Below are 26,875 nucleotides of genomic sequence, written 5' to 3'. Positions count from 1 at the left end.
CGCATCTATCTTTAGTCTTGTACCTTTCATCCTTCTTGTACATTGGACACCGATCGGGCGTCCCAAAAATTGGTGCCATTCAATACGAAATCACAAGAGCAAAGGAATGCTGGCACAGCAATCGTGCACACGCTTCATTAATCACCGTTAAACTTTCAGCTCCCTTCGTCGCGAAAAAAGGGACATAAAGGAGGATGACACTCACTAACAAACACAAAGAAACAACACAAAACCTACCATTCCTGTCCATTTTGTAATCATCGACGTTTTCGATTGAAGTCAAAAATACTCATCCAACTTTTGGGCATTCCTTTGCCGCCTAACGGGCAACCACTTAAGACAGCTGCCCGGGCATCAAATTGTGTTGCACACAACTACAACCCTTTCCCCAATAGCAAAACACACACACACAAAAAAGCTCCTCCAACACTCCCCCCCCCCCCCCCCCAGAAAAGGCTCGATTGCTGTGGCAACCGTTTCGGGTTTTTGAATTTGAAATTTGTCCCAATTGCTGCAAGCGCGCCGAAATAGTTGATTCGCCAAGTTGGGAGTTAGGGAAATTAATTAATTTCCAACATTGTCGCATGACCAGCTTCACGGACACTTTACACGCTCACACACACACACACATCCAGGGCCAAAACCATCGGAAGCAATTGCATTGCAGACGAACCCCGAAAATGAAGTCCGTCTTTTTCGTAACACAAAACGGGCGCGAGATGTTTCGCACACCGCATTTTGCTACCAACGCTTGCACTGGACCCCGGTCTGGTCCTTGCTTTTGGTCACTGTAGCCTCCCTCTCTCTCTCTGTATCTGTGAACGGTTGAAACCATTTAGCGAGAAGTGGAACCATTTTCGGATGGGTTGTAAAATTAAACTAAAAACTTTTAATTACCACCAGCAACAATCGGCCCGGAGACGGCGAAACTACTGCGGGACAATGACAGTGACAGCGACAAACGACACGACGACAACGACAACGGACGGCGACGACGGTTTAATAGAGACACGAAGTTTGTCGTTAACAGTTTTTCGGTATCGGGCCAGAAGACGAGTTTACCTACCGAGGTGTAAATGGAGAGAAACGCGATACTGCAACAAAATCTCCAATTCGTCCGAGCATTGATCAATTTTACTATTTGGTGGTTCGATTTTAGTCCCTTTCTGGTGGTTTGTGTTCGGGTCCCTGTAGTAGTTGATTCTGTTGGACATCAAACTTTGCCAACCTGCTCAAAGGATAACAGTGAGCAGTAAATTAAGTTTTTCGGTAGATGTTGCGCACTGAAAAACTATTTAATCGTTCTATGCGCTGAGACTGGCATGGAGAGTGGAGTAAAATACATGCTGCTGGAATTTTCAGTGCAGTTAAGCCTCTGTACCTCTATGAAATGGCGTTTAATTTCTTCAAATTCTGCCAACGACGGCCTTTTGTGCAATGGAACCATTGGAAACCCGCAAATCGAATGCACTAACGGTGGAGGAAACTTTATCTTCTCGCTTTGACCGCGTTTGCTTCCGGTTTCAAAATGGTTTAGCGCGATGCAATTTTGTTGCGAGTAAAGCCTTTGTTGCGACCGTTGCTCAGCACTGCAACTGTTGCTGCACTGGAGATTTGAATGAGCAGCGGTAATTAATTAAGGAATTTTGTTACGATGTAAAATGAAAAAAAAGCGTTGAAAATGTATATGTATTAAATCCTAAACGAGCGCATCATTACAACGTTGAAAAAACGAGAAGATTCTTTTTCGAGTGTATAGAAACTTATTTAATCATATTGCCAATGCTAGACCAAGATGATAATGGATTAGTGGTTAAATATGTACATCGCAGCTCAATTTATGGCAAAAGTGAATCAAGTGGCAAATAGGGTTTATAATTAATCAATTGACTGTAACATCTGCGCTGCATTTTGCATCGGCTTTCTGCGGAGAAAACAGTACAATATAAGAGAGCGATGAGAGCGTTTCATTGGCTAACGACGTTCATGTCCGATGTACGATGCCACTTCTGCAATATGCGCTCTCTCTTTCTTCCCGCTGCAATGCGCTCTGCTGAGAGTTGCTGAGAGACCAATCACAGAGAAGGGGAGGCAAAGCTGTGATTCCAAAGCGAGCCACACAGCGCTCAGTGTTAACAAACAGAGCAAGGATATAACCGATGGAGGCGCATGGTAGCTTGTTACATTTTTACCATTTTTGGCAGTACAGGGCAATAAAAGAAGGCAAATAATACTATGTATTTACCTGTGATCATTTTCCCACGCAATATACTGATTGAAACAACAATTCTTACTTTTACTGCTTTTACGGATAAAAAACAAATAAACACTAAAACCAAGCTTGTTCCTCCACCTAATGCCATGAAGTCAGGTTGAGTGCAAGTTTGCATGGTCTACTAAAGCTTGCATGCAAGTTTGCATTCAAGCTCATTGCAAAGCAATTTCAGGCGTGCAGTACCATCAAATCTGCAGTGGATCGGACATGAAACGGACATGCTCTTTTGTTACGAAATAATGGGTTTTTATTAAAGAATTTAAATAAATTGATTAATTATTAATAACAAAAATTTTTTTGTGTTATAATTACAGGATGATTAAAATGTAAAGTTTTGAATGTTTTCGTACATTTGAGCAATATTATATCTGGTCCACAATCCCGACGAATGCATGAAGAAAATCTCTTAAATAACAAACCACTAGGCGTCTCCATCAATTTGCGTTGTTACGAATTTATTGGGCGTGGAATGATTGTGAACATTGTCTTCCATAATATCTTGCTCTAAAAGAACACAATAAACGTCATCAATTTTTGTCGAATTTATCAATTATGTGTATAAAAAAACTGGACGAGCCGTCGCCCATTTAAGTGTGTCAAAGTTAAACGATAAACCGCTTTGTTGTACCATAAACAGAATCTTCGATAATGGTTTGAAGCAAACTTAAATGTTGAGTTATTTACTTCTCTTGGACACGCTTTTTCGTTTCATCTCAAATCAAAAAACTTATAAAGCGATCCTTGCAAGCCAAAATAACCCATTCCGCGCTTGAATATACTCTTCCAAGTAAGCAGCGAAGCAACAAAAAAAACACACACACGCTGCGGCATCGCGTGTCGTCTGTTCGTCTGGTACGATTTGGTCCAACAGACTCCTCCTACACCTCCGACACCTCCACTTGCATGATCGTCTTCACCAACCGTCCGCAAGTAAGATCGTTCGCGTGACATCGTACAAACACATGTCCACTCACGATCACCACACACGATCGGCGGGCAACGACGATGGAAAAAGCGAGATCATTGACCAAACGCAGTTTGTGTCTGTATAAGTGTGTGTTTGTTTCACGATGACGTCCAACCGTTGTTGGCGCTTCACTGTCGCAGTCGATCGAGGTGGAATAAACTACTCCACTACCTCCGAGCCTGAACACTTCCTGCAGCACCTATCGCAGGGCTGCTCCGACCGTATATCAACCGGGAGTGACAGTTTCTTTCTCCCGGGACAATCGTCACTGCACGTACGTCAACGGACCGAACGATCTTGGAACCCTGCTCGGTGGCGGGGTTTTCCGTAATTGTGGGTAGCTTTCCGCACACCAAACGTCACCATTTAAAAATATCACCATCTGGTTGGGTTTGTTGTTCTTTTCCGTTGCCCTCCCAATCCTCGTTGGCTTTGTCAATTTTTGCTTCTGCCCTCAGTTGATACAAACGACGGTTGCGGTCAGTTTCACTGTCAAAACACGCCATGCGTGAAAAGCAACGGTATCAAGTTCGGGCTGTCGAGATGTTTTCTCACAAGGCTTAAGTAAAGCTGGTACGATCGTACGAGCTAAACGGGAAACCTCCCCCCTTTTTCGTTGAAATTGAAGCCGTTGTCGAAAACCACGAAAACATGAAAAACAAAACTCGATCGTTTAAGTGACCGATCTGCTTTGAACAGCACAGAGCGCTTCTTTTCTTGGCACATATATTACCTTTGAAAGCAACATGGAAAAAGTGGTCCCTTATTGCCTGCAGGAAAGATGGGTGGGTGGGTTGAAACATTAAGGAAATGAAGACACGCTTGTTAAGAGGAATTGTTGACCACCCACCGGTTCTGTCATCGCAAGGGCCATCCATCTTGGTGCAAAACCCCAAATGTGGAAACTGTGGCAGTGGCGTATTGGATTGCGTGACGCACAAATGACGGAGAACAACCATACATGCTTTATGACGTTAAGGAGAAAGAAGAAAGAAATACATAAAAAATTGTAAATTATTAAAAAAAAGACGATAAATTCTATCATTTCCAACTTTTCTGTGTGGATAATTTTTTTCAGTATTATTAATGTCGCTTTAAGTTTGTAAAACTATCTGTCAAAGTTTCAAATTTCTCTAATCCCGCATTTTCCATTCAATATTTTCATCTTTAAAAGAACGATTGCACCTTTAAAAAAATGGGAAAAAGAACAACAAAACATGCACAGCAGCACCACAGCATGACTCAAATGCAACTCATCCACAACTCGCAAGCGCTCCCAGCGTCCAAGTCCAGTTGCGCGAGCGTTCAATTCAACCGAAAAGGAAACAAACAATCGCATCACACACTTTGGCAGCTCAAGGGCGGCGGCAACCCTCGGGCAACTAGTACGGGCCGTGGGTAATTTCCACACACACCCAGTGGGGAGCATTGGAACAGTGCCGTGGGAAGAAGTTTACTGCAAAACCAACCTTGAAGAGTGGTTGGCGCAGTTTCATCACGCGCGCCTATGGCTGTCCTACTTACGAGCACGAGCGCGCGCGCACACACGATGCACAGTTCATCACAGCATCAGTTCCGTCCGCTTCGATCATCATGGTCAGCGTGCGACATTCACCTTCGCCCCGTTCGGCTAGACACCGACGCCAAGCTTCCGAGCAAAGCGCAACCCGTGACCCGCGTGGCCTGTCAATAACGGAACGAGGAACGGCGTTCGTTCGTAGCTGCTTCCGGGGTGACACGCGTATGTGCGCGTAGGTATGTGCCGGTACACAAAAGGACGCATTCGTTTGGCGTGTGCCACCGGCAGAGCCACGGTGCAGCCGGAATGTGGCTGAAACATTTGAAACATCTCAAGAATGCAAACTAACACTGAGCGCTAAAGCCAACGTGATCGGGAAGCCACCTTAAACGATCGCACACTTTGTTGCAGAGCTTCCTTCGCGCTCGTCCTTCTCGCGTATCATCCGGTTGATGGGAAGATAAATGTTGTTTACGCTACAAATTATGTCACATGCTGATGTATTTATCAACACAGACGACGGTTTGAGGCGACGATCGCGCGACCGTAAGATCCTCATAATGCTACACCAAAAAAAAAAACCCTGGAAAACCACCAGAAAAATTGCAGTATTTTATCATGTTGGCTTTCGGGCTGCGCACCGCCAGGAAAGTGCACAAGCGGGGGGGAAACCCCCAAAAACCAACGACACTTCCTTTTTGTCCCTTCCTCAAAATACACCCAACTCAATGCCAAGCGCACTGGCGCACTACACACGGTGTGGTACTATTTTTAAACCAAACGGTGGGCCCTTCCCCGTCTCCCCATGCAATCGCCCGATCGTTGTCGAGTCTTCGGGATGTGCAATAAATCGTGCCACCGGTCAGACCGCCAATGCGTTTGGTGCTCGTGCCTGCTGCTTGCTACCCGGCCGCTGACGTTCGGGTTTAGCTGCACCGCTTCCTGCAGCGTTGAACACGACCGTAAGTCCGACGACGGTGTGGGAAAAAGGTGATTTGAAGGTTCTAAAAATATACAACCGGCTCTCCCTCTCTCTCTCTCTCTTTCTCTGTGTGTACGATCGTGCTGATGATGATGATTGTAGTGGAACGCTCCCCACTGAGCTAGATGATCGTGAAATGAGTATCGTAAGCCATCTTAGATCAGTTGTAGTAGAAAGCGTTTTATGCCCTCTCTCTCTCTCTTCTCTCTCTCTCGCTCTGAAGCCGGATTGTAATTTCATTGAACTTGAAAAAAAGAAGGTAAAAGCGTGATCGGTGTACAAAAGGGTAAACGCGCTGCCAGACAAACGGGGTCTGGCGGTAAAATCTCGAAGAGTTCAACGGGTACCGGCAATGTTTGATCCGTGTGGTGTGGTGTGTGTGTATGCTGGCCCCAGATCAAGCACCTAGGCGTGTTGTGCTGTGTGCCTTTCCTCGATCGATTCGCTGATCGTTGATCGTAGTCAGAGCACGGGAAACGAATTAATGACATTTGATTGAATGTTTCGAACGATCCTTCCTAAAATTAAAGCGAGATTTATTTGCTTAATTTATATTTAAACAAAACAAAGCGTTTGCATGTGCAATTAAGATGTTTTTCCATTTTTCCTTTCAACTTACCCCGTTGCACTTACCCCTTTTCCCCTCCCACATTTAGTTGGAGGGGAAGATTTGACGCCTCTTACGCCGGTAATCATCCGGCAAAAATAGATCGCCCGTCCCGTTTCCCGTTTCAAAAAGCCGTGTTCGTTTCCCACACAAAAGCCAATTAGGCAGGACAGCAGCTGGCAGCAAAACCGCGTTCATAGCCACTCGCTCCGGCTTCTTTTTTCGTCTAATTTTTGCGAATAATAAATTTACCGCCCGTCAACGATCAACCGTGCTCGAAAACCATTTGCCCACATAAACTATATCGTCCCACGCTGGTTCATGCCAAAACAACAACATCAGCATCGCGCGTTTGTATCTTTTGTTTGGCAAATAAATCGTACACCAAAACGTCCAGCTCGTGGTGGAAGCGCGCGTACTGGCGTGTCTTCACGTGCTGCTTCCGCTGGGACAGGTTGGTTGGCCCCTGCGCTTTCGGGTGGAGCAGTGCTCCTCCAAAAACAGCCGTGTGAAGGGATGGATGTTATTTTAAACTGTCTTCCCCACTTCCGCCTTTCGACCCTTGTTCTGGGTGTTCGTCTGTTTTGGATTGGTTAGTTTCTTTTGGTTCAATATCGCACCTCATTTAGACCTCCAAATCTGTTACACACGCGTGCTGAGTGGTGCGCACGAGTGGCATTTGCGCTTCCCTGTCCGCCCAAACCCCGGTTCGCTTTTCCATCCCACATATCGATCGGGTCGTGTTCGTGTCGTGTGGACATGTTATTGCCGGGGAGTGTTTTTTTTTCTTTGCTAAAACGGAAAACATCTTCCGCCCACACTCAAGGACAACGTGCGAGGAGAGGGGTTTTTTCTGGACGCTTCAATAAACGATATCACATTTCAACAATGTAAAGCGGATAATAAATTTGCAAACCAACGGACGCTAAACACCGACGCCAAGATAATGTATGGAAAACAGATGCAAGCGGGCAAGTTCTTGGAGAGAAAAAAAAACAAAAACTGTACGGGAAAACATTTGCAAACCTACGCAGCAGAGAGAAGAGCAAGAGTAAAACACGAACATTGGAAACTGTTGAAAGGGAAAACATGCAAACAAGGATGAAGTAATCTGCTTAAATTGGTATATATTTCTCCATTAAACTCGCCCTCTCTCACTCTCCTTCACTGAATCTTTCCTATTCCTTCCTCTATCTTGCACAGTACTATATAAACAAGAATAGGATATTTGTATACAAAAAGAAACTTCCCATCGCCATCCTTACCCAGGGAGGGAAATCGCGAATCGTGTGTGTCGCGGGTTTACTTGTACAAACAGTAGCAGTGATCTGCTTAGTATTAATTTTAAAAACCAAAATCAAACGAGTTAATTTGTGCATCTGTTTCGTGTCCCTTCCTTCCCTCCTTTCAATCTAAACTGCTTCTGCCGACAGTGCGATCATTTCACGCGATCAAAGCTACGCCTACGGGAGGGCTGTGTTGCCGAATGAGTTAAATAAAAACGCGCAATCATCAGTACGATAATGCTCGAGAAGCTTCTCAGTGTGCTGTGACGTTAGCCTTACTTTCTATTATCAGCAGCGAGGATTAATCGTCCGTCCTGTTTGGCGCGCCGTTCTCTTTGCGTGTCTCTCTGCGCATGTGAGAGTGCTGCTGCTACCGAACGACCACAACAACAACACCGCGTATCGTACGGTCAAAAAGGGGGAGACAGAGGGACGAAAACCAGTTCACTCTTAACACTAAGGCAATATTTAAAAACAAAAACCGCCCATCCCATCTAATAACAATATCTCACGATCCATGCGGCTTCTAGACCGGGAGCAGCTGAAGTAGTTGTAGTTAGAAGCAGCAGCACTTGATACTGCAGTGTTAGCAGTAGTAGTGGTAGTAGTAGTAGTAGTAGAAGTAGTGTATATCACAGGTATCGTTTCCCGACCACGGTGCTTATCCGCCATGGAGGGTGGAAATGAAGAGGATATGATCGCCAGGCTGCAGGATGTACTCCGTTTCGCCCTGTGTGTTGGGAATGGAAAACGGGAACAAAACGCACAAGGAAATAAATAAGGAATTAGGAGGAAATGGTTTCCTTTGTCGCTTCGCGTCTGCACTCACCATCAGATCCCAGTCGGTATCGTTGATCATGACCAGAATGCCGGGCCGGACGGTGTTTTCCTGGAGGAACAGACCAGCATCACCCGTGAGCAGATGATCCCTTAGCCATCGGAGCATTTCCTCGAGCAATACTGGTGATTAGTGAAGCAGAAAAAAAACACCTTCAAATAACCTCGCCCGATGCACACACACACACACACGCAACAGCGCACGACACGGGGGAAGCGCGCACGCTTACCTATTTTCGATCCATCCAACGGTACGATGTGTTCCTTCACACCACCGAAAAGAGTTTCCGCTCCACCACTTTAGTAGGGAGAAACACAGAAAAAAGGCGGAAAAAGCGAGAACATAAAATAAAACATTTCAAATCTCGGTCATCGGTGCGCGGTGAAAGAAAGTGTGTCTTCAACCTAACGAAAGCACCAACAGTGGGGTAAAAGACGCGCGTAGGATTTAGGATCTTCTTTTTTTTTTTGTATCTTTAAAGAAACACTTTGCTCGCTTTGCCTTTGCTGGATGACGGCAATGCCGTCAGGTTCTTCTCTGACGCACATACACACACGGCCTTACCTGAACTCCACGGTGATCGTTGAGCCGCCCGAAATCACCTCCTCGTCAATGGAATCGTCCATTCTGCTGCTGGCACCAATGATGTAATTTGCGATTGGAAAATGCAGAAAGAGCGCCGCCGGATGGTTTACTTTAACTGCTTTCCGGCACAATCTTCCACTTGCAAGATGCAAAACCGGCAAGTTCTTCCGCACTGCGGTCACAAATCAAAACGAATGGCAAATGGATCCGTCTCGCACGATACGGCCGTTCCGGATGCGTGTGAAAAACTGACTGATTTCCACCGCGAGCAGCTGACGCTTATACACTTTTGCTCTGTGTGTCGTGAGAGTCGTTTCACACAGGCCCTCCTCGTCCTGTGTTCGTGATCGTGTGAACTGTGTTCGTGATCTTGCGCGGTTGAGAGATTTTCACGACCGATCTCTTGCGTGGTGTACACGACGACGGTGTGGACCTGGGTGGTTGTGAGTAGTGGATGAGAAGGGGGAAAACGAGTAACCGGTAAGTTTCACCCCTCTCTAGGGATCTGATTAATTCAGCGCTACAAACCTCTTACTCTGGAAGGCTGCCGATGAGAAATAGGCTGAAAATAAACGATTTCAGACTCGGACGATTCTTTTCTCGCTGTGTGAACAACCCGCGTGGAAAGAGCGGAAGAGTGTGATGACGTTTCGAGACCGGGCGAGATTGTAAACAACAACACGTTTCCTTCCTCCGTTGCGATTATTGCAATTAGCGTGTTAATGGCAGTGTTTTAAAGTTTGGCAATGAGGCCACAATTTTATTATTTTAAAAAGCGTGAACAGAAAACACGCTTTTGAACGCGAAATGCGAAAAAAAAAAGTTCTTTCTTTATCAACTCCACTTTGGTGCCGTTCCCGAAGGGATGGCTGTCATAACAAAGCCCCCCTGCTGTCAGAGTGCTGTGTTTATTTTCCTAATCACACCAGCAGAAAGCCAAAGAAAAGAGAGAAATAAGAGGACGGAAAATTTGTACAGCTGATAGGCCGATAAGGTCGATAAGAAGCGTCAGATAAAAGCAAATTTATCTTACACACCAGACTCAGTCAGCAATCTCGACCGCCGACAATCAGTCCAGCTGCTCCTGTCCGTGTGCATCTGTCGCACGATCTGCGTCATCGTCATCATCGTCATCGTCGACAGGGCCCGAAGAAATTTATTTTTTAAAAGAATATCAATCAAGTGCCAAGATGGGTGAAAGTGTAAGTGAAGCTAATTTTATTTCTTTTCGCCATTTTCTGCACTTGCTTTTAACGATCGTTTTGCTTACTTTCGCTACCACAGGTCGATTCCAAGACGCGCCTGGAGGAGGGCAGAAATATCCCGCCCGCGCTGAAGAAGCTGCTCGAATGGGACGTCGTGATGACGAAACAGTTTGTCAGCTTTATGCTGAACTTTGTGCCACTGCGCTCCCTCCGGACGCACTGCAAGGTGCTGGAGTACTCGTGCCATGGGATCGCCTGGCGGCCGGGTGGCTCGCGTTCTGCTGGATGATCGACAAGCCGGAGTGGTACCAGATGCAGGTGAACCTGTCATTGGCCTGCTGACGGACATTGTGATGGTGGCGGTTATTAAGGCGGCAACGCGTCGCCGTCGGCCCGCGATAAACGATGATCCGCTGTGCTTTGGGCCGGATAAGTTTAGCTTCCCATCGGGGCACGTTTCGCGCGGTGTGTTTATTACGACCTTTTTGATCGTGCTGGATCCGGTGACGGTCGTGTTTTGGCCACCGCTGATGGCGTGGACGGTGGCGCTGTGCATTTCCCGGCTGATTCTGTACCGTCACCACATTCTGGACGTGCTGGGCGGTATCTTGCTGGGACTGTTCAATGCGCTGCTGATATCGATCCTTTGGTTCGACCAGGAGGGTAGCATCTGGCTGATCAACTGGATTACGGACGAGCGTGTGGCGGGTGCGGAATATGCTGTGTAAGGTGTGTGGAGTGCTCTATTTAAACCCGAAAAAAAAACTATAAAGCTTTTGTCACCAAACACGCGCGTCTGTTAAGTTTATTGATTTCTAGAAGGTAAATATTTCGACCGCTTTCGGCACAACCGTTATCCGCACCGGGCGCACCTCGTACGCCTCATTGTCGATCGAGTAGTACAGCTCGGGTCGGTCTCTTCCACCTTCAGCCGCTCGGGCAGCAGCTCGACAGTGCGCACGCTGATACTATCCTTGGCCGGACAGTCGAAATACTTTCGACCCCTCACCCGACCCCAGCTGCCACCACCGATGAAACCGAAGCTCGAGTCCACCTGTTCCCCCACGACCACATCCAGCTTCGTGCTGTCCGTTCCCTTTTCACCTTCCTGGTCGTCCACCGCAACGTTCCCGTTTTAATGACAAGCTCCGACGGTTCCACCTCAATCTCGTGCCGCACCGAGCACTTTTCGTTGACGATTTTACTGTAATCCGTCTTTGCTGCGGTTTTCGCACGCGGCACAAACACCGACACCATCGGCGTGGCTGCTGTTCCGCCTTTTTGGCCGCCGTCCACTGGTCGTCCATGTCCTTGTAGCAGTTGCTGCACCCGCTGCACGGTTCCGTGTACGCAATCTTTGCCTTGCAGCTCCACGTGTGCTTTCCATCGAACGCGTTGAACAGGAAGGCGGTATAGTCGCGCAGCGAGGCCGTGTACCAGTACTTATCCCTCAGCGCTAGAATGTCCCGGAAAGCGCCCCACTGCAGTGCACCCACGGCGTACACGGGTTTCTCCGGCGGCGTTTCATCGGCCGCACTCGGCAACACCTCAATGCGCATAAGGTCCGTTTTTTCCTTCTTGCCAGCGATGACGGCGTATGCCGCATTGGCCATGGTGCGCACATGCTCCAGATCGGAGTTGCTGGAGCCCTCGCCGAGAAGAGTTTCATCGCGAGTGTGTTCGTGTGCGGCCCAGGGGAAGCACTCCGATCGGACATTGCGCACCGTCCTGGCGGCGCTTCATACCGGAAACGCTTCCGAGGAGCGTTCCATCACCGCCACCGACGATGAGCGCATCGGGAAGGGTGGCCAGCTCCTCGACGTACCGGCCGGGCGTGCCCTTCGGAGTCTGTTTTAACCAAATCCACCTCAAACCCGGCCAGATGCAGGATCGGTTCGCAGTAGTCGTGAAACTAGAATGGGATTATGAAGTTATGAATACGAAACTTGAACATGGAAATCAAATTCAGTTACTAACATCCTCCTCCGACGATTTACGTTCGCAGCAGGGTTGAGAAGCACCAACACTTTCGGCGTGTCTTTGGTTCAGGTTTATCTTGACGTCCCCTTACCGAGATGCTTCCGTGCAGTAGTAGCGCATCAGCTGTTGATCCTGCAACACACAAAACACATCCATTGGGAGCCGTTTTGATTGAACAAATACACCACGGAACTTACTCATATTTCTCGTTCGAGTACGACACACCGTAGGCGAGTGCGCTTTCCAAAGACGGTCGATTTCTTCCAGTTGTTGCGCACGGCTTTCGCGAACCGAATCCCAAATGCCATCGTGGAGATTTAAGGGCAAAGCTTTTTCTAAAATGCTGCACCAAAAGGAACCGCGAGTGCCTTTTTACCGGCGAAACATGATGTTATTCAAAAAGTGTGGTGCACACCAAAAATCGTGGTGCTTTTGAAAATGCGAGAGCAAAAATGACGTTTCGGTTGTGTAAGATGTAAACAACCGCTGTCATCCCTTCGGAAACGGGAACCTCGCTATGCAAAAAACCGTTGGCACGAGCTCACCAATGCTCCACATCGGTGCGAGTTTTCCTTGCTGGCGAGCGTTTTTTGAAAGGCGTTGTGAGGGTTTAAGATGGCCGGTGTACGACTGTGTTGGTGGATAAAATTAATTGACCAAAAAAAAAAATGCAGAACACCACAGGGTCCAACATTTCATGTGTGCCATATTAGCATCTGAGCTTCGCCATCTCACCCGGCGCTCTAGCACCAATCGAACACGACATCGAACATGAAAAATGTATGGGATTTGACATGTTTGTCTTGTTTGTTTGTTTGTGTCTTACAGTGCACCTCCATCCGATTATATGGGTTTGTTCGAGTCGGATATCGTGTTCGATTGGTGCTAGAGCGCCGGGTCACTTGCTCATACATGTTCCCCGATTGCATCAGCTGATCCGGTGGTGGGTTTTTATGTACACTTATTCCCAATTTACGGTATGAATGCGGAGCAGAGGCAATCGCGTGTATCTTGAATATTAGCGTGTATCAGATTTAGACGGTTTCTGTAAAATTATTGCAAATTTTAGTTTAATTCGTTTGAAGTCGTAGGTGTTAGCAACTCCATTAATTGTTGGACCTAATTACAGCTAAAAAAATCCATTTTTTCCCTCAAAATGGGATTTAAAATTCACCCAAATTGGAATTTAGTTGCATTTGACAATTATTGTATCAAATCAATTTGCTCAAAGAACCGTCAAATTCAAAATATCGCGTGTAACGAAATCGCGTATATCAAGTATGGTGTACATCGGGGAATGCCTGTACACATATCGTCATATGATGTGCGGGTAAATTATCACCAACGCAACGAAAGGCATATGAACTATTGTCTTTAAAGGTGGAAATCGAAGCGTTTATAGTGAAATGGGAGAGGAGGGCATAAAAGCTCACTTCGAATCCGAGCACTGTTGGCGAGTAAAGGACGCCGGGTAGAGAAAATGAGCGAGATGCAGCGATATTCGAACGTCAAAAACCCGCGCCATGTTGTACGGCAGGCCAGCACCCGAGGCTGCTTGTTGTCAAACAGCAGGGACAGCAGCAGAAGTGCATAAATATTCTGAGCAGGTTCATCACACCGAAAAATGTTTGCTGCTAATTGTGCGCGTGTGCTTTAGCTGGTGCAAACAAATGTTACGCTCGTTCGTTTAGCCGGTGTTGGAAAGTGATTGAAATTGTGTGTGGTTGAAAAACAATCCGCAGAACCACAGGAAAACATCGGACATCTTGCTTGCTGCTGCTGTTCTTGCTGTGCATACAGTGCAAACACACACACACACACACACACACACATACCGATACACGCACGCACACCGAAAGGGGGCACATACCAGCACATACACACACACACACACACACATTACATCGGCCATCATCATCGTCATTGTTGGTTGTTCCCTTATTTTTGCTCACCCATCGGCAAGCCAATTCCGCTGCATCCGTGGTCTGGCGCGGATGATGGAGGTGAAGTGGGAAAGATGAGATGAAGATTCGGGTTCGCCCGATCGTTCTCCGGAGTTCTGTGTGTCGAGTGATATTTTGCCGTCGTTGCCTTCCCCTGGTCCGCTGGTGTTTCGGGTGGTGTCTGTCTGGCTGCTGTGTGGTTCTCATATTCCAAGATGTCGAGCGATCGTGAGTGAGGCGGCACATTAAGCCAATGTGGTGATGCGATTTGATGTGAATTCCACAATATTGTGTGCGCGAAAGAGGAAAATCGGATACTGTGTGTGTGAGTGGTGGTGGTGAAAATGTAAAGTTGTACGGGTACGTCATTTATCGATCCGTTTCCGTTGCTTACCGAAAGCGTACAGTGCGTGATCGTTCTCTATTCTGCTGCTTCCGCCATCGCGGGGCTGGAATTGATTTCCCTCAAATGTGTACGTCCTGGTAGGCGCTGTGTTTCGGTTTTCGTCGTTTCCGCGCGTTATCATCGCACAAGTTATCGAGTTTCGTGTTCCGTTTCGGTTCGACCGTCCCCGCACCATCCCCTGTTTGCTATTGCCCGTACTTCCCGTCCCGACACTGTACCCGGGCAGGGCCTTATCAAACCCGCTTCCAACCACCCCCTTTCTGAAACACAGCACAAGTGTGTGTGTGTGTGTGCCGTCTCGCCCTTTGGCTGGGATTTACTGTACGCATCGATCGCAGTAGCCAGTAGACAGTGGAATAAAGGGGCAAACCCCCATCTGTTTGTGCCTTTGTGACAGCGAGCTTTGCCGAGAAGCATTGATAAAAAGAATCCATTGTAAATGTGCATCCACCACCCTTTCGCGATTAGTTTCATTCCGAAGCGCACTGTGTGGTGTGTATGCATATTTAGCGAATGAATCAACACCAGCTGGTTCAGTATCGACAGGAGCAGAAAAAAAAAACAACAGCACGGCCACCCTTTGCGAATCATCGACCAGCGCCATCGCAGCAACACCCGCCGAACGAACCTCCGGCGGCCTTTGCTTTAGCAGCTGATGCGCAGGCAGGTGAACAAGGAACAGTAGGCTAAGCAAGAAGGAGCAGCAGCAGATTAAACTGGCCAAGAGGAAACAAGATCATCGCAAACAAACTCGAACCGCGCACTCCCTCTCTGTCTCTCTCTCTCTCTCTCGCTCTGGTGACGATGATGGGCGTGGACGGCAGCACCCGGCGCTAGAAAGGAGAACCGCAAACGCTATAAAGACACACAGACACACACGCAAGTGCCTAACAGGGAGAGGTGGTGCCGTCGAAGCATAAAAATTGTAATTATAATAATGGTCGCGGCCAATCGATCGAACGTTGCTGCCGGTGGTCGATTAGAACGGAACTCCCGTACCTATTAACCTCGGTCCGAAGGTGCCGAAATTGGGGACGACCGGTCTGAGGGGCGCGGACACCGCGGTTCGAATTGATATTCCTCTAACACCGGTGAACGACGCACCCGCCGGAAAAGGGAAGCCCTGCTTCGAAGGGAGTTCGTTCGGAACAATAAGCAATAATACATTTAGAGAAAAGGAGATAGGAGCAACAGTCGAAATTTCCCGGACCGAAAACGGCAAGCAATACTGCAGAGGAACTACACAAACACACGCACCGGGAATTTAATTTCGAGCGACATTTGAAGCGACCATCGCCGCCAGACCGTCGGCCCGAGGACCGAAAGGAAGAAGCAGCAGCATCGGAACACAGAATTCGTGCGACGTTTGCAAATTGAGTGTGCGAAAGAGAGGGAGAGAAGCGGCCAGATGGCGACGACGAATAAAGAGGTCTACCACGAAGGCTGGCTCATCAATCGCCACCGACGAAACGTATCTGGCGCGCGGTGAGTCACCATTTATATTCTCTTTTGCTGTGGGGTGTATGATTTCCCACTCCTCTTCTCCGTTCTAGCACCGTCTTTCAAAGGGAGGGGGTTAGGGGGGCTTTATTTTTGCAATAGGATTTGCGAGGATTCGCGAACGCCTCCGGTTGTAGCTGGTAAGCAAGCAGGCTGTGGCGGCCGTCCTTGACCGGTGGACCGGTGGAGATGATCGGAAAGGTGCCTGCTGCTACACACACGCATAACCCGTCTTTATCCAACAATTCTGCTTGTTTTCTTGTAGAGTAGGCGCTGCTGAAATTAACACCAGAAATAGAAGTGTGACGGAGCGTGCATACGCACACACACACAGAGAAGTGATCGCACGAGATGCCATGGGAAATGATGTTTGGAAGAAAGCGGACCATATGAATGTCTGAACTGTGGGACAAAATGAAAGAAGATGAAGAGGAGGAGAAGGACACAAACGAAACATGCGACATTGGACCACGAGTTGTCGTGGTCACTTTACCGCACCCCAACTGGGATGTGTGGCGCCTTTGGGACAGGGCCTTTCCCCATATTTAATTGATTTGAATGTCAACCCAGACAATCCCACGGCAATTAAGGGCTGTTTTATGTATTAGCTCACTATGGAAATGGAAAAGAGAACGAAACTCCATTTCTCAACGCTACAAATGAAAACTTTGAATCATTTTCCACTGGGGTTTGGAAAATGTCGAGCTCAATCAGGTCTCAATCCAGCTCCCCGTCCATCGTCTTCTAAAGCTGTCTCCATTCCGTTCGCCGGTTCCGGATCGACCAAGCCGGAGAACAGTACCTCTAATTAGCTACCCATCATAATATCCGTGTATTTAAAAACAGCGAGAAAGGGAAGAAACACACACACACACATTCTATTGGCGTTGGTTGTCGAAATACGATCGAAGCAGGAACGATCGAGCGTGTGCTGTATTTTTGTTGCGTGGTGCGTTCATCCCTCCCTCGGCGTGTGCGGCATTTGCGCCCTGTGATCTTGTTGGCCGGACCCCGCTGCGGGATGACACTCTGTCTCTTTCTCGCTTTCGCTCTCTGTTTTCCATCGACGATGATCCGGTTCGATACTCTTCTTGTATCCGCGACTGGTGGATAAATCAGCCCACCCAGGTAGACCAGTGCGCGCGTACTCTCTGGCCTGTTGTCTGGTGATGTCTAAACCGTCCGAGAGCTGATGAGATGATCTTTGGCGGGGGTGATTAGCCTGCAGCACACATGGGTGTGTAAGCGTTTGTTTGAGATCTTAATGTTAGGATGACATAGTTAAAGCTGCATTTTTATACTTTTTGTGTTATTTAGTTATAATTTAACACATTTCTATTTTTTAGGTGCATTGTATTGGCAGCTATCCCGGAACCAGCTAGAGCGGAAGATGAAATAATACACCATAGATGACGGATCAGATTAAACGATATTCGAGTTGAAAATTAGATCTCGATTGCATAAAAAAGTATTGGTGTTTGTTACATCGATGGAATGAGGGAAACCCGCATTGGTTCAATTAAACGCCATTGCAACGGAACCCCTAACCTAACACAAGCACGAGCAAAACAAGGAACTTTCCGCACTAATATTGGAACGATAATCCGGCTAGGATGACGAGGCGTCACAATCGCTTGGCTTCGCTAGCTCACGAACAACCGATACCGTAATGAAGCCGTTTTATGTGCCCCATAATCCGCCACCTCGTTGGCCGGTCGGAGCAGTGATGAGACAGTCCCTTCTAGTTCCTGCTGCTCTTACCGCTTTTTTGGATGATCGCTATCGTGCGACAGCGATGATAGCCGTGCCACCAATACAATTGCTACTCCCTGTTGATGGTGAAGGCCAGTCGGTTGGGGCTCGTCTGCCGCTGACGGGTCTGACCGCATGCATAACATGCACTCTCGCGTTCAATGAAAAATTACTAGCTCGATGGAGATGAGACAGACCGTTGAAGAGGAGGGATGCACACAGTGCACATTCGACGCAATTTGGTGTGGCCTCCTCCGTTAGAGAGTGGGGAGGGTGGGAACTGCTAAATCGAAATGAACGGCGGTAGATAAACAAACGCGCCGTTGTTGTTTGGTTGGCTGTGCATTCGCGGTGGAAGAAGGGGTGGTACACGCAATTTCGGTGACCTTTGGTCCGATAACTTTGCTGCTTTTTTACGCATCTTTTTTTTGTAATGGAGCGGGGAGGGTTAGTTGAAGGTTCAGACATCAAGATAGAGTGTTTTAAATTGAAATGGGACGCTCCTTGGAGTTTGCTTGAAAGCACTGAGCGATTAGATAATGTTGAAGGCGTTACTAGTGTATATTTTAACATACATTAGCTACAATGCTATATAAGGTTAAATTTTAGAGGCAAGAAAATGATTAATAGGATAATTTTATGTCTTAGCTGGACAATGTAACTGGGGTCAAATTCAATTTGTTTAAAAAAAATCCATTTACCAATTCGTTTCCATACAATATCAGCATTTCAATGTTATTAGACAGTTCAAACACATTCAACTAATATTAAACCGCTGACAGGCTTCGCTCCAAATTGTCTCTTAATGCTGGCGAAGAACCCATGTGACCATCATCAACTTAACTTTCTCAACCGAGAGTCGTCCATGGCGTTGTCCCCCTAAATTGGAATTGGTGCAGAAGAACGTATGCGAAGCGAGATGAAAGATCACACGAGAGACGCGTTTGCGTCGTGTGCGTTTTGTTGTGTCTCGATCTCGATCGCGCAGAAGACACAAATTTTCGGAACCCCGCTCCACACTCGACTCGATTTGTAGCGCAGATCAGCTTAATTAGCCGCTTTCATTGAGACGCTTCAGTAGGAGCTTAATTCTCTTCCCCATCCACATGGCGCATGGCCAAAGGGACTGTCGTTTATCTTCCAGAGTCAGCCTCCTATCAGATTGGGTGCGACCGTTATCTCACATCTACTCAATCGTCTACAGGCACATCCACTCAATTACATTTGGAATGTGAATGGTGGTGTGCTGGCTTGGCTGGCGAACGCGATCATCATCATCATCTGCAATGGAATCTTGGAAGGCTCATCCTTGCTTCGGCAGCTTGGAAAAAAACAGATTGCCCTTATGTGTGTTTACAAAGTGACTGGACCTCAGACCTCTCTCGCTCGCGCACTTACTGGGCCATAACTGACCTCCCGCGAACACAAAACCTTTTCATAGATATTTGATCACGAACCTGTGCGAACGGTTCACTGTTTATGCTAAAAATAGCTCCGTTTAGCGGGCGCTCTCCCCCTCCCGCACTAGACAAACTGGACTGATCTCCCCACTACCGTTTATTTTTCTTCTCCAAAACAAACCCTCCAAAACTGTCGGGAAGAGGGCGGGGACCCGCGTGTTGTCGTCCATTCACTTTTCGAAGTTTTACAGATGACACGCGAGACAGTTTTCGCGGCGCGCTCATTCAAGTTAACCGTTCGCTTCGGTTTGGTTCGTGCTGTTCGCGCGCGCGTGTGTGTGTCTGGTCAGTGTATGGAGGGGTTGGAGGTGGACACATACACGCATGTTTTGTATGTTGAACGCGCACTCGAGTGGGCTGGCCAGTTTATGCTGATGTTGGCAAAAGAGGGAGGAGAGTGTGGCGATAAAGCAGAGTGCGCGCGCCATGTTCGTGCTGTGAATGGGTTCGCGTTGTGAGTGAGGGAGAGACAAGTGCCTTCGATAGCTCAGTTGGTAGAGCGGTGGACTGTAGAGAGAGAGATGATGCAGAAAGTAGAAATCCATAGGTCACTGGTTCAAATCCGGTTCGAAGGAGAGAAGGGAAAACTTTTTTTGTAGCGCTGCGCGTTTTTGGGGTAGTTGTAACATGTGTGTGGTTGCTACGGGAGACCGACCGACCACCCTATTTCTCTTTGATCGCGTGTTGTGTGCAATTTTTTTTTTGTGGTGGTTTTGTGATGTAAACATCGCTTCCTGCGATCGCTAGGGGTTTCTTGGAGAATCATGTGACCAAACAAACGCCGCCATCTTCGCAACGCCGGAAACGCAGTCGATGTTGTCTGTTTCTTTCTTTTAACGCGGCTGTGTGTGCTGTTGTGGTGTACTACGCCCAGTTATAATCGCCCAGCGGCACCTTCTTCCCATATGCCGGATGATTCATTGCATATTCTGCGCACATGCACATTACCTCCCGTGCCCGCAACATAGTGAGGAGCGTGCCGTTTTTGTTTATCGATTTCTAACACGTTGGCACAGTTGTTGTCAGTTCTCAGTTTTCAGCCGATTTCCAACAATGTGAGCAAAAATTATGTCATCCTTTTCCGAACCGATTTCCTTATGCTGTGTGTGTGCCCATATTTGTGGTCGACTCGATTTTGTGACTGTTATTGTTTTTGTCGCAGCCATCTCGGGCGTCACCCACATGCCATATGTCCATATGTGGGATGGTGTTCCTCCCCCCCCGGGGGCGTTCTAGAGTTGTCTCGTTTCGACGCCCTGCTAACTGTTGTCCATTTCATTTTCTCCATTGCAGCGATGGCGACGGCGCTGGTTCACGCTCAAGCAGGGTGAGCTGCCCGGTCAGTTCTTTCTCGAGTACTACACCGATCGCAAATGCCGCAAGCTGAAGGGCATCATCGATCTCGACCAGTGTGAGCAGGTGGACGCGGGGCTGCGGCTCGACCGGCAGAAGGAAAAGTACGCGCACATGTTCGACGTGAAGACGCCGACCCGCACCTACTATCTGGCCGCGGACACCGAGGAGGACATGCGCGGCTGGGTGAACTGTATCTGCCAGGTGTGCAGCCTGCAGGAAACGCAAACCGTGGACGATCGGCCATGTAAGCAATTTGCTGTTGGTTTTTTTTCATTCCGTGCTCCCAACTCTACCGAATATCCTCGCTTTTCTGCATTGTAGATTACAACATCGGCGCAATCAATATGGCGGATGCGGTCAACATGGCGGACACGGTGGTAGAGACGAGGGCACCGACCCGATCGACGAGCAACGGGGCAGCAGCAGTAATGGAAACGACGGACGTGTCAAACGAAACCGAAACGACCATGCTGAATCATTCGGTGGTGGGAGAGGCAGCCGCAGCGGATCCGTCACAGCACCATCACAACAGCCAACAGGCGGCAAAGCGTACACCACCGGCGGCCTACAACCCGTACGGCACGTACCAGAACGAGGAAATGATGGGCTTTCGCTCGATGGACTACACCAACCGGGAGACGATCATTTGCGAGGCAAAGCTGGGACAAACGGTACCGAACGCGGAGGCGTACTCGAACCTGGACGTCATCATCGAACGCTCCCAGTCGTTGCGTGGTAAGCCGACGGCGAAGAATGGCGAACCCTCCAGCTCGTCAACAATGACGAACGGTATCGGTACGGGTACGGCCAGCTCGATGGGGCATCATATGCGTACACAGTCGCTCAATATTGACCATCAGCAGCACAGCAGCAGCAGCAGCAGCAACGTGGTGGTAAAAAGATTCCGGAAAATCTGAAACTCACCGACCGTTCCCCGTCGACCAGTGCGTTCGATAGTGGGCCAGAGCAACCGTCCCCGGCCCTGAGCACCTCGTCCGGACCGTACATCCCGATCAGCGAGTGCTACTCGGGCAGCCCGGTGACGCCGCTGAACTCGCTCGATCCACGCTTCTACGAAACGCCGCGCAGTCACACCAACATCGGCTTCAATCTCGTCAACAACGAGCAGCCGTACTCACCAAAGAGAAACAACGTCGGTGGAGGGCCACTAGCCACCGGACCCTCGTCACTTGTGATGGGAGCTCGGGAGGAGCCGGTAACACAGTGCCAAAAGGCATTGGTCCGAGCTGCAGTGGTAAATCGAGCCCGTCCGATTCGGAGAGCGTGTTTACGGACGATGAGTGGACTGCTGGGTCGCCGAGCGATGGAATGCGTGGTGGTCGTGAGGGAGCTACGAACGGAGGTGGTGGTGTTCGTGGAGGTACAGGAGGGGCTGGTGGTACGATCGATAGAAGCACCCGGCCGTCGGACAGTTCGATCGAGAATGATGCGGTCGGGTGGACGTATGTGCAGCGCTTCTCCAAAGTGCCCAACACGGAGGAGAAACACAGCAGCAGCAGCAGCAGCAGCAGCAGCAGCAGCAACAGTTGAAGCAAGTGCAAGGTGCTAGCGCTGGGAATGCCCCCGGCGCTCCACCAAGACCGCCGAAACGGACCAGTCTGAACTTGGAGGGTATAGAAAAGTGAGTAAACATTGAAAAGATCCTTCAAAATTGAAGAAATGTTCTTGATGAAAGTATTGTTTTGAATTTCAGAACCAAGGACATAATATCTTCCGACACGGAGAACGTTTCACCTGCCATCGGACCGAAAGAAGCAAGCGCGGTAAGTGTTGCCCGAGGGACTAATATAGTGATGTGCTCTTTGGAACGCACCCACGACTCCGACCCGACTGCGGCTATTGTTAGTCCGATTCCGACTCTGGCAATATTCGAGCCACTATTTCTGCTCGGAGTTGGAGTCGTCCGAAGTTGTTCGGAGTTATTCGGAGTCGTCCGGAGTCTTCCGGAGTCGTTCGGAGTCGTTCGGAGTCGTCTATAGTCGTCCGATGTCGTCCGGAGTCGTTCAGAATAGTTCGGAGTTGTCCAGAGTCACCCGAAGTCGTTCAGAGTCGTCCGAAATCGTTGGGAAACGTTCGGAGTTGTCCAGAGTTGTTTGGAGTTGGAATCGTCAGGAGTCGTCCGGAGTAATTCGGAATTGTCCGGAATTGTCCGAGTCAATTGGAGTTGGAGTCGTTCGTAGTCGGAGTCGTCTGGAGAGTAGTCCGGAGTCGTTCGGAGTCGTCCGGAATAATTCGGAGTTATCCATAATCGTCCGAATTCGTTCAGAAACGTTCGGATTTGGAGTCGTTAAGAGTCGGCCGGAGTGAGTTTACCGAAGTTGGAGTCATTCAGAGTCGTACAGAGTCGGATTGGAGTCAACAGAAGCCATTCGGTGCAATGTGCGACTCCGACCCCAATCGATACCGGACGACTCTAGACGACTCTGACCCCAACCGATACCGGACGACTCCTGACGACCCCTGGCGACTCCGGACGAATCCGGACGTATCCGGACGTATCCGGACGACTCCGACTCCAAATAACTTCCACCTCAACTGAAATCGGACGACTCCGGATCGCTCCAACTCCAAAAGACTCCGGGCGAATCCGGACAACTCCGAACGACGCCGGATGACTCCGGACTCGGGACGATTCCGAAACACTCTGGACGACTCCGGGCGATGCTGGAATCGGTTCCTAAATTATCACAGTCGGATCGGAGTCGCCCGGAGACATTCGGAGTCGAGACAGCTTTACCCAACACTAGACTAATGAGTCGCAATGACCTTTCTATAACTTCCATACTAATCTGTTTTTTTTTTGCTCCTTATTATGATTCTCCTTAGCACATTGAACAGTTCTACGATATTCCACGTTCCCATCAGCACCCGTACACTGGCAGTAGTATGCACCTTCCCGATGGCGATCTGCTGTCACCATTAAGCCAGTGCGATCTGGTCGCTTCCAGCACGCCAAATCTGATCAGCGATTTCGGGTCGGGCAGCCAGTGCGGTACGCTGGGACGCCCCCGGCCCCACTGCTACACCAATGCTGCCCCGACAAAGATCGAAGGCAATGTGTTTCGTTTCGATTTCAGTGAACAGGTACGCATACATTTAAAGATAACTCCTTTTTAAGTGTTTCAATAATAATCATTTTATTCGTTTATTTTACAATAATAATACAGTCCGACGCATCAGCCCCGGCCATTAATCGCCGCTTAAAGCCACGCTCGTCGTTCGATATCACCAAATCGATCGATCGAGTCCGTGACGCAGGGCGTTAAGCAGCAGATGTCGCTCGGTGGCGCTGGTACGACGGCACCGCCAGTGCCCATCCCAAACGGTGGCAGTGCTAACGGGGGCGGTCAATCTGCCAAGAGTCCACCGACGGTTGATCGTACGCGCAAGCCCGCAACTCCAAAGGTAGCAAACGATCGAGCTGCAGCAGCAGAGAAAAGGGGAAAGAACCGATAGAAAGTGATTTTAATGCTGTGCTCTTTGTATTCCCGCCAGATCGGTACTAATTCGATGCGTCGGAAGGGTGGACCGGTATCGTTAAATCTCGCCTCCAATCAAGCGACCGAAAGCACGTACGGTAACACACAGGATGCGAGCATTTCAATGGTAAGTTGGAAGTACAACTCTTGTTGCCTCTTTTTGCATTAACTCAACTCTTTCGCTTCCTCTTCACGTGCAGCTCTCGGTGATATCGCCACGCGCTACCAGTAAGAACGAAGATCGCCTACAGTATCTCGATCTGGATCACTCGAACAGCCCACAGAAAGGATCCAACCAAAATGCCATCTACTCGGCCGGTCCTAGCAGCAGTATCGTCGGTGCAGGACAAGGAGCATCAGGAGCATCTGCGGCGCACGGTGGTGGCAGTAATGGAAAAAATCACCACCACCAGCAACAAAACCACCATCATCCGGTAGCGTCGACCAGCTCGCTATCGCACGACAGTACCGGCGGTCATCACGGTGGCACATCTGCTCGGCATCATCGGGACGGTGGCGAAACGGGCACAGCGAAGCCCACCATACAGACAAGCCGCACACCGTACACGACGGTCGATTTCGTTAAAACGGACGCGTTCAATCGGGTCCGCGCCGACTCGGAACTGACGCGCGCACAATCCCGCCTAAAGGATCAAACGTCTTAGACGCGACCAGCGCAAATGCTTTTCGAAGGGTCGAAGGGTGTGTGCGCGATTCATATCCAACACATATATTCGGTCTTCCGCCTTTCATTGGCTTGTCGCTTTTTCCAATTTTTGCTTTTGCTACAACTCCAATTCCCTCGAATGTTGGGAACACGGGAACATGATGGACTCGCTAACATATACGCACATGGAAAGACTGGTGGAAATGTAGCACGGGAGAAGGAAACGGAGCACGAATGGATGAAACTGAAACACTATTACTAGAAAAGGATACACAACACTACTACGCTAAGTGCAATTATTGCAAGAATTTCTGCCTTAACCCTACTTCTTCCTACTTCGTAAGCTTTTCATTAGGGAACAGTTTTGCGCATTGCGCAATTACTTTTACGCAACTAGGAAATATCAAATTCATTCTCTATCTTCTAGCGAAAATACATGAACAAAAAAAAAAAACATATTGGAAATATGCTGTATACCGGTAACAAGCACATTATAAAGCAGTTTAGCAGAAGCACTCTAAACAATGATATGGACGCGTGGCCTCCCCGCGCCCGTATGCCTGTGATTTCGAAACACTAGAGAAGGAGCGTACGAAAATGGGAACGGTTTGGTAGAGATCGAGAAAAAAAGAAGGAAATTATTTACCAGAAGGAAGAGGAAGAGGTAGGTGGAAGCATTTACACGTAAAAGCGAACGAGACGCGATCGGTGATTGCATTTTTAAACCGCAATTTAAGCATACAGCACAACCGGTTGAACAAAATACGGCGCTGTAAGATTAGGATAGGGCGATTACGGATAGGCATCCAATTATTATTATTATAATTACTACTACAACAACGTGAGTAATAGACGACAGCACTTTCGGGGGGACACACAATCAGAGAGGCACAACGAACACACAAACCGCGTGTTTGCTTGTTGGTGGAGTGGAATCGGTTTTTGCTTCTTTTAAAGCAAAACGCTACACAAAACCACCGAAAAACAAGCACAAGTACTGTTTCTTTTGCATTTTTACTAGTTCTTACCGTTTTTTTTATATCTTTCTTTTGACATGACTTTTCATACCCGTGCATCATTATACAACGTGTACTTGAATGTTGATATTTTGTCTCGCAAAGCTCTTTACACTTTAATCGCTGGCCCCAAAAGCTGTTAACAGAACACGCGGCAAACAATCTGCGTGTTGTTTCCCCCCATTTTCCACCCTGTTTTTTTTTTGCTCTCCGTGGGTCCCGTTACTCTCGTTAGATAGAACGTTTACACAATGTTTACTCTTATTTAGCGCAAATAAAACAATGCTACTGGACACTTTGAGCAGCGAAAAAAAAGGAGACAGTTTTCTGTTAATTCATTATGATGAAAATGAGAAAAAACAAACACCATGCCGCCACCAGGAAGTGTTTCTTTCTGTTTTGTTTATTGTTTTTTTTCTTTCTTTTCAAATGGTTATTATACGTCGACATACATTTTGTTTTTTTTTGTATAGTAGAATAGAGAGAATTGTTCAGGAAGGGGGACGATAAAGCGACAGGGGCTGGGCGTTGGAATTAGCGAATTACACGGTTTTTTTCTTATTTGTTTGATTTTCCCTACGCGAGACCCTCGCTCTAACACTGTTACTGCATTATACTGCCACTACTGGAATGTAGAATCTTACGGACGCGGAATGTAAGACAGGAGGTTTGCTACTGTGTATTATCTCACTTTATAGACGCATTATTACACTAGACAGTAGGTGTAGTAGGTAGTAGTATTCGCTAAAGATCGGTTGACGATGATAAACCACCATTGCAGGTGAGCCTTATATACTGCACTGCACTCCCTTAAATCTAACAAATAGATGTGTACGGTTGTTTTCAGGTTCTAGCCCGTGTGTCACACAACCCACACTCACAACTCCGCTCAATGAATAATGTAATCCTTCAGAAAGTCTTGCTGCACATTGCTGCAACGAAAGGCGCATGACACAAAACAAAACAGCTTTAAAGTAACACACCACACGAAGTCGTCGTCTAACTTCCGGTACGCAGAAAACAAACAAAAA

At 48.1% G+C, this 26,875-nt stretch overlaps 2 protein-coding genes, 1 long non-coding RNA gene, 1 other non-coding gene and 2 pseudogenes across 4 annotated transcripts; 4 read left to right on the top strand and 2 right to left on the bottom strand.

Annotated features, from left to right (window-relative positions):
* Positions 1-8,034: 8,034 nt before the first annotated feature.
* LOC121592613 (ubiquitin-related modifier 1 homolog) lies at positions 8,035-9,142 on the bottom strand. Its single transcript, XM_041914238.1, has 4 exons — positions 9,039-9,142; positions 8,704-8,771; positions 8,466-8,596; positions 8,035-8,366 (listed from the first exon to the last, which is right to left on the bottom strand). The coding sequence occupies exons 1-4, from the start codon at positions 9,098-9,100 to the stop codon at positions 8,298-8,300; spliced, it is 330 nt and encodes a 109-aa protein (XP_041770172.1). The 5' UTR covers positions 9,101-9,142; the 3' UTR covers positions 8,035-8,297.
* Positions 9,143-9,934: 792 nt separating this feature from the next.
* On the top strand, positions 9,935-11,053 carry LOC121592628 (annotated as a pseudogene).
* A 26-nt stretch (positions 11,054-11,079) lies between these two features.
* On the bottom strand, positions 11,080-12,552 carry LOC121592868 (annotated as a pseudogene).
* Positions 12,553-14,724: 2,172 nt separating this feature from the next.
* On the top strand, positions 14,725-25,089 carry LOC121591920 (protein daughter of sevenless-like). Its single transcript, XM_041913002.1, is given in 13 exon segments — positions 14,725-16,044; positions 16,047-16,078; positions 20,599-20,905; positions 20,983-21,554; positions 21,557-21,846; positions 21,909-22,161; positions 22,164-22,303; positions 22,376-22,445; positions 23,509-23,766; positions 23,850-23,918; positions 23,920-24,087; positions 24,178-24,288; positions 24,362-25,089. Coding segments are annotated over 13 exon segments (2,778 nt in total). The 5' UTR covers positions 14,725-16,001; the 3' UTR covers positions 24,827-25,089.
* On the top strand, positions 19,782-19,880 carry Trnay-gua. The gene is made up of 2 exons: positions 19,782-19,818; positions 19,845-19,880. It is a non-coding gene; the product is annotated as a tRNA-Tyr (tRNA).
* Positions 25,090-25,099: 10 nt separating the features above from the next.
* LOC121591921 lies at positions 25,100-26,810 on the top strand. The gene is made up of 2 exons (XR_006004597.1): positions 25,100-25,492; positions 26,692-26,810. It is a non-coding gene; the product is annotated as an uncharacterized LOC121591921 (long non-coding RNA).
* Positions 26,811-26,875: the final 65 nt, after the last annotated feature.

This window comes from Anopheles merus, chromosome 2L, assembly GCF_017562075.2.
Source record: "Anopheles merus strain MAF chromosome 2L, AmerM5.1, whole genome shotgun sequence".
Classification (NCBI taxonomy): Eukaryota; Metazoa; Arthropoda; class Insecta; order Diptera; family Culicidae; genus Anopheles; species Anopheles merus.
Note: the sequence above shows the minus strand (reverse complement) of the source record. Positions and strands in the feature narration are given on the sequence as shown.

Excerpts from the sequence above, each read along its gene's own strand:
- LOC121592613 (XM_041914238.1), bottom strand. The coding sequence starts at position 9,100 with ATGGACGATTCCATTGACGAGGAGGTGATTTCGGGCGGCTCAACGATC. Across the intron at positions 8,772-9,038 it reads ACGATCACCGTGGAGTTCAG|TGGTGGAGCGGAAACTCTTT; the intron begins GTAAGGCCGTGT and ends TCCCTACTAAAG. Across the intron at positions 8,597-8,703 it reads GTTGGATGGATCGAAAATAG|TATTGCTCGAGGAAATGCTC; the intron begins GTAAGCGTGCGC and ends ACTAATCACCAG.